Source organism: Pleurodeles waltl, chromosome 4_1 (assembly GCF_031143425.1).
Source record: "Pleurodeles waltl isolate 20211129_DDA chromosome 4_1, aPleWal1.hap1.20221129, whole genome shotgun sequence".
NCBI classification, from domain to species: domain Eukaryota; kingdom Metazoa; phylum Chordata; class Amphibia; order Caudata; family Salamandridae; genus Pleurodeles; species Pleurodeles waltl.
Window position 1 is genome coordinate 870456848 of NC_090442.1, and position 7495 is coordinate 870464342.

Here is a 7495-nt window from a genome sequence, read left to right on the forward strand (position 1 = left end):
TCAGGTCTAAATTTAGCCTTCAGGTCTAAAACTTAGACTTCAGGTCTAAGTTCACCTTTGTGAATCAGGCCCATGGCATTTAATATCAGATCTTCGTGTTAAATATCAGATCTTGGCAAAGGAGGAAAACATGTATATATATATATATATATATATATATATATATATATATATATATATATATATATGAGACCAATTTCAAATCATGGAAACGTTTTAAAAGTGAGGCAGTTGTCCTTCAGCAGATCCTCTTCCTTTTTTCCCAAAAAACAGCACAAATGCTAACTACCATGAGCCATGCCTGCGAATGCTCTGGCAAAATAAAGCATTCCGCGTGTATCTAAGTTAAACACAATTCTGGTTTCAATTTTATCACGACTTTTACATTAGGGGCACCTTTCCTCCCTATTTGCAGTACAGGAAAGAAGCCCACAGAAATGTGATGAGAATCCTCTGGCAGGATGAGAAGAGGGCCACACAATGGCTGAGTGGGCTGGAGGTGTGTGAAATAGTGAGATGCAGCCCAGAAGGAGCTTGGGGCCTCATGGTTGCGGTTGGATCTGGAGCTCTAGTGTGATGAGAAAGGCATGGGACAATAAAGAAATACTTCCAACAGTAATACCAGTCAAAGAGGACTACTTTTTTCACCCATCATCAATTTATTCAGAAGAAAATGTACACATCCATGAAAATCTATGGGCTGCTCCCACCAAATGATGGACAGCCAATCAACTCAATGCTTTCAAAGTAGTTGGTCAAACATTTCAATATCAGAAGAGGAAATTATATTATAACAAATTCATATGATACACAACCTGAGAAATGTTTAAGGCATCTCAGCCTAATAGAAATCACATATAATTTCAAAGGTGACATGTGAGAGAATATTGTATGGAGAATTTAAGAGGCCAGGAAAAGTTATGTTGAACAAACACATATAGACACTGTACAGTATCAGACCACTTATTAACTACACCTCTGTTAACACTTATTGACTACGCCTCTTTTGTGCTGCAGTCTAGAAAATTCAGTAATATAGGAGGTGCACAGTAGTATTTTAATTTCCTTTTTCTATTTTTGTTATTGTTTTTTTCTGTTTAATAACTTCAGAAGCTATTTAAACCGAATGGAATATATGCCCGATCTCCTCTGTGAACTAATGACAGACCGGCATAGTTTACCAAATAGAGCCCTAATGGCAAAATCGTAATTAGAAGGTTGTATTCTAGGATCGTGGGATTTCCTGACGTACTGATAACAGTTATTGGACTAAGTAGAAAGACAAGAAGTCCAACACAGACACTGCACATATCGGATGCATTTGAATTGTTTTATTTATGCTTTCATAAGGTTCCCTGCTATGCAGCCTTATTTACTTTACAACCTCCAAGAACTAATGTTTTGTTAGCACAATGAGTTCCTGGTATTACTATATGCAGGTGTTTCTTTTAGTAACAGCAAACCACCTATAATTAGGGTGTGTGAATTGATTTCCGTCTTTGGAGTAGTATTATAACACCAGAAGGGGGGGTACAGCTGAAGAAAGGTTGTGTCCCAGACCTTAAAGTTGGAAACATTCCAGGAAATGTAAGGTTCAACCAACTAGGTCCAGGGAAAGGAGCATGTACCCAGCAGCAACGTTGTAATAACAACACATTCTCTACCTAACCAATGCCCTACAACTGCTAAGTCGAGTAAATAAGTGAGAAGAAATCGTTCTATGAAGTATGCAGTAGAAAATGAACTTTTGACATAGTCATTCACACACCACTCAGTCTACACCAAAGCCATTCTTCAGAGAATTGGAGTGGCGGTCAAAGCAAAATCAGTAGCCATGGGTATGCAAATTCGAGAGGTGTTGATGTTTGACTGGCCAACAAAGCTTAATTCAAAGTGAAAGTGGGTTATTGGGCAAGTGTGGAACCGTTTAGTTCTATTCATTCTTGTGAGATATCTATTTATGGATAATATTTTTTTATGGTAACTTAATTAACAGCTAGCTGTAGGTGTCTATCAGGTATTCGAATTTCCATGACTAATGTCCCCTTTGCATTACAGTGCAGAATGTCTTAATGATTTTATTGAATTATGTCATTTACCAATGGTATGCAAAAATTCAGTCTTAAAGTTCTATTTTTTTTATCCCCAGAATATCTAACAATCGGACTGTCGTCAGTCAAGAGGAAAAAAGGAAACTATCTCCTGGAAACCATCAAGTCAATATTTGAACAGTCCAGTTACGATGAACTTAAGGAAATTGTAGTGGTCGTACACCTAGCAGATTATGATTTTTCCTGGTGTGAGAGCATAGTTCAGGATATTTCACGGAAATTTTCACATCACATCATAGCTGGCCGACTACTGGTAATCCATGCACCCGAGGAGTTCTACCCTGTCCTTAAGGGCTTGAAGAGAAATTACAATGATCCAGAGGACCGAGTGAAGTTCCGTTCCAAACAAAATGTTGATTACGCTTTCCTCTTGAACTTCTGTGCCAATCTGTCAGACTACTATGTCATGCTGGAGGATGATGTCCGCTGCTCTAGAAACTTCTTGACTGCCATTAAAAAAGTAATAACTTCCCGTGAAGGTTCGAACTGGGTGACTCTGGAGTTTTCAAAGTTGGGCTACATTGGAAAACTGTACCACTCACGGGACTTACCTCGTCTTGCCCATTTTCTGCTGATGTTTTATCAGGAAATGCCCTGTGACTGGCTTCTGATTCATTTCCGAGGTTTGTTAGCCCAAAAGGATGTCATACGCTTTAAACCATCCCTCTTCCAACACATGGGCTATTACTCTTCCTATAAAGGAGCAGAGAACAAGCTAAAAGACGATGACTTTGAAGAAGACTCTTTTGATATCCCAGACAACCCATCAGCAACTCTGAATACCAACATGAATGTATTCGAGAACTATGAAGCAAGTAGGGCCTACAGCAGTATAGATGAGTACTTTTGGGGTAAATCTCCTTCCTCTGGAGATTTCTACCAGATTGTGTTTGAAAAACCCATTAAGATAAGCAAAATCAAAGTCATTACTGGCACCGAAGATCGGCAGAATGACATACTGCACCACGGGACATTGGAAGTTGGGGAAAGGGTTGTAGGGAATAAGAAAGGGAAACAATGTACCACTTACCTCAGGTTGGGTGACTTTAAAAATGGTAACTTTGAAATATCCGATGTTGATCGCAAAGTTTTGTTTGATATTGACTGCATGAGAATACTGGTAACCAAAAGCCAGAAGGAGTGGCTTATCATAAGAAGTATCAGCATTTGGACTACTCAGGCACCTAACCAGTAGGTATAGGGTCCCAGACCCTGAACTTACTTCCTGCTGGGAGAATGTTTTTGTGTTACCAGTTGGTTTCCAACAGGTGTAACTCCCCAAGGGATTACCTTCTGCAAAGAACATCAACTACTCAACGTATCACTGGAGCTGGGTGTTGATAAAGCCATCCACAAGGGGATTACAAAACGATTACTTTTTTACTACAGTGTAGTTTCACCACGCAATATATAAATAGTGTTTGTTGGAAGGTGTCGACTTTTATATGAAATGCAAAAAATCCCACTGTCTCAGACTGATAATTGCTTTTATTATCTTGAATACAGTGTGTAGGTTATTTTTTTTTTTCCAGCACCATTGAACGAAGTAGGCGAATTGTGTGTCAAACATGCACTGATAACATTCTACTTATAGGACATAAAATATTATGGTGGTCATTCCAACCCTGGCGGTCCATGACCGCCGGGTTGGAGGACTGCGGGAGCACCGTCGACAGGCCGGCGGTGCTCCAATGGGCATTCCGACCGTGGCGGTAAAGCCGCGGTCGGACCGGCAACACTGGCGGGCTCCCGCCAGTGTACCGCCGCCCATTGGAATCCTCCAAGGCGGCGCAGCTAGCTGCGCCGCCGAGGGGATTCCGACCCCCCCTACCGCCATCCAGTTCCCGGCGGTTCTCCCGCCGGGAACCGGATGGCGGTTGGGGGGGTCGCGGGGCCCCCGTAAGAGGGCCCCTAAATGTATTTCACTGTCTGCTGCGCAGACAGTGAAATACGCGACGGGTGCAACTGCACCCGTCGCACAGCTTCCACTCCGCCGGCTCGATTCCGAGCCGGCTTCATCGTGGAAGCCTCTTTCCCGCTGGGCTGGCGGGCGGCCTGAAGGCGGCCGCCCGCCAGCCCAGCGGGAAAGTCAGAATTACCGCCGCGGTCTTTCGACCGCGGAACGGTAACCTGACGGCGGGACTTTGGCGGGCGGCGGACCGAATGAGGGCCTATGTCTCCTTCTTTACTGCTCTCCTTTCTTGCACAATTTACGAACCCTCCTTGTTGTGATTAAGAAACAGAAGGCACATGAAGGGCAGGTGCTTTGAATCAATAAGAGGCCGCATTTTCAGCCTCTTTGCCAGTCTTAAATTAAAGTAGATAATTTTGATTTTGATGATTCAGTCTTATCGACCTGTAGCTATGTAGAGGGATTTCGGCTTCTTGCATCAGATGTTATGTTTCTTCGAGGAACTCTGTTTTTCGAGGAACTCTGTTTTGCTTAATTTAAACGGTACAGGTTCATATCTGTCTTGAAATAAAAAGAAAGCACAGACTCCCAATATGCTTCAGACTTACTTAGTCGGTAACTGTTGAAGTGTAATGTTTTTAGCTTTAATTTGTAGCACAACAGCACATATTGTCTCAAAATGAGTAAGAGTGACTTAAGTTATGATAAGGCCATCACATATGAACTGTTTATTCATATAAAGAATTTGTTTTGGAACTCCCGTTTTCAGATTCACCACATCTCAATGTCCCTGAATTTATTTTCAAAAAGCTCTGTATGTTTGACAAAGTACACGGTGTGACCTTTCACAACATATTGATGACGAATTCAATACAAGCTCCATATAAGTTGCTTCTTATATGTGAAGAAAAACACTGGGCCACTCTTTGCTCTGTTGTGAATTATTACTCTTGAAATAGTGTCTGACAATTATTGTTATAAGTTGATGTTACTCAGTTATGTAGAATGAATACCTCTGCGGAGATGAGTTATATATATATTTTCCTTTAGCAGCCTTTTTGTTTAAAAATCTATCCATTGCAAATTGTTGCAGTCATTCGTTTATGTGCTGCCCGTCTCAGACTTGAAAGAGTGCATGGCGTGCACGGATTATTTTTCCAAAGTGATTGGTGTGACAGGTGTGACATCTCTTTAGGTTTTTATTGCCATCTGTACACATGCCTGCCCATCTAGATTAGGCCTCAAAGATTGGATGGCTGAAATCTCTGGGAAAACCATTATCGAATAGATTTCTGAAACACCAAAATCGTGGCTCACATGAGTAATTTTTATACCAAACTCTACCCCCTCACTACACAGATATGATAATAAATAGCATACATATCTGTAATTATACATGGATGCCTGCAATCACAGTATAAAACCCTGCTTTAAACTTCCTTGTTACAATCGACTTGTGAGATATCTAGCCAGACACCTGTAATAAAGAAATTACACAGCTGGGAAACTGTAATAACCTATTACAGTTGAAATGTGAAGTCATAATTCCTTATGACAGAGACAACAGCCAAGGAGAAAGGCAGGTCACCGAGCATCATTGCAGCTGCAGTTTAAACAACACAAAAGAGAATGTTTTTTCCTTCTATTGATCTGTTTTTAATTGAGCAGGTAATATTTATGGCAGCACTTGTATTTCTTGCACACAGTTAATTGCAGGAAAGCATCTCTCTGCATGTTACTGCTCATTCTAAAACACAGACCTATTTTAATTGTCATTTATATTAAACTGATTCTAATATATTTTTAAAGCAAATTATTAACTGCGTTTTGGTGTATTTAATTTTACACTACATATTTTGCTTTCTTTTCATGTGTAAGTCAGTACAAAATCATTCATATGAAGGAGCAGAACCCCAAGGATTTAAGAGGTTTGTGGAAAGAGTGAGGGTGTGACCATGTATTATAAGGAATAAACAACCCTCTGCATTATCTTACAAGGAATAAAATATGTTCTGCTGTAATTTACAAGGATATTACAAGTCACCAATGAATTCCATACCCTTATAAAGTAACTGGGCCTTCAGCCTCTTTTCTCTATTTGGTTACGGACCTTCTCATTGAATTGCAACATCCTTATGATGTACGGCAGAGAGTTATAATACATAAGGTGGGTCCAAATTTCCCTATTAGAGGTGACTTTTGACGTCTCAAGCTAGATGTAATAAAGAACTGTAGTAGCTGCTCAATTTATTATTATAATGTTATAAGTTATTACATTGCGTTGTTACATCAAAATGCATGCTGCTAGTCAGCATCCAATGCGAAAGACAGGACACAGAAAATCATTACAACTACATCATAAACAACAAATACAGAAACTGATGACAACATATTTTTAATCTAACTTACATATTATTGATTGTAATATCTTTTTGCAACAAATTATCAATTGTTTTTTGGCGTGTTTAATTTTGCACTACATCGTCTATGTTTATTCTTCTACAAATATACTATACCTTACAAAGGAAAGAGCAGGACACACAAATATACCATATCTTTCAAAGGAAAGGCAGGACACAAAGGCCCTCATTCTGACCCTGGCGGTCTTTGACCGCCAGGGCGGAGGACCGCGGGAGCACCGCCGACAAGCCGGCGGTGCTTCAATGGGGATTCCGACCGCGGCGGTAAAGCCGCGGTCGGACCGGCACCACTGGCGGGGTCCCGCCAGTGTACCGCGGCCCCATTGAATCCTCCGCGGCGGCGCAGCTTGCTGCACCGCCGCGGGGATTCTGACCCCCCCTACCGCCATCCAGATCCCGGCGGTCGGACCGCCGAGATCCGGATGGCGGTAGGGGGGGTCGCGGGGCCCCTGGGGGCCCCTGCAGTGCCCATGCCACTGGCATGGGCATTGCAGGGGCCCTTGTAAGAGGGCCCCTCCATGTATTTCACTGTCTGCTGCGCAGACAGTGAAATACGCGACGGGTGCAACTGCACCCGTCGCACAGCTTCCACTCCGCCGGCTCGATTCCGAGCCGGCTTCATCGTGGAAGCCTCTTTCCCGCTGGGCTGGCTGGCGGTCTGAACGAGACCGCCCGCCAGCCCAGCGGGAAAGTCAGAATTACCGCCGCGGTCTTTCGACCGCGGAACGGTAACCTGACGGCGGGACTTTGGCGGGCGGCCTCCGCCGCCCGCCAAGGTCAGAATGAGGGCCAAAGAATCTACTAGGTTTATGGTACTAGTGAAGGAGTGACCAAGTATTTTAAGGGAAAAATACCACTTGCAGTACATTAAAAGGATACTGCAAGCCAACTTGGAATTCAAGACCTGATAAACGAACTTGGCATTCCACCTCGTTTCTCTATATGGTCACTGAACTCTTCGGTGAAGGGTAATTTCCCAATTTTGTAGGTCAGTCTGTACTTTATCTCATATATATTACAGCCACAGCAATAGGGTTTCCATTAAAAATGTT

General features: G+C 42.4%; 1 protein-coding gene across 1 annotated transcript in view; it reads left to right on the forward strand.

Annotated features, from left to right (window-relative positions):
- MGAT4C (MGAT4 family member C) overlaps positions 1-3565 on the forward strand; it is a 943730-nt gene extending 940165 nt beyond the window's left edge. The window contains exon 7 of the mRNA XM_069229623.1: positions 2150-3565. Within this exon, the coding sequence (XP_069085724.1) occupies positions 2150-3306 (1157 nt within the window). The 3' untranslated portion in view covers positions 3307-3565. The remainder of the gene's footprint in view (positions 1-2149) is intronic.
- The last annotated feature ends 3930 nt before the right edge of the window (positions 3566-7495 follow it).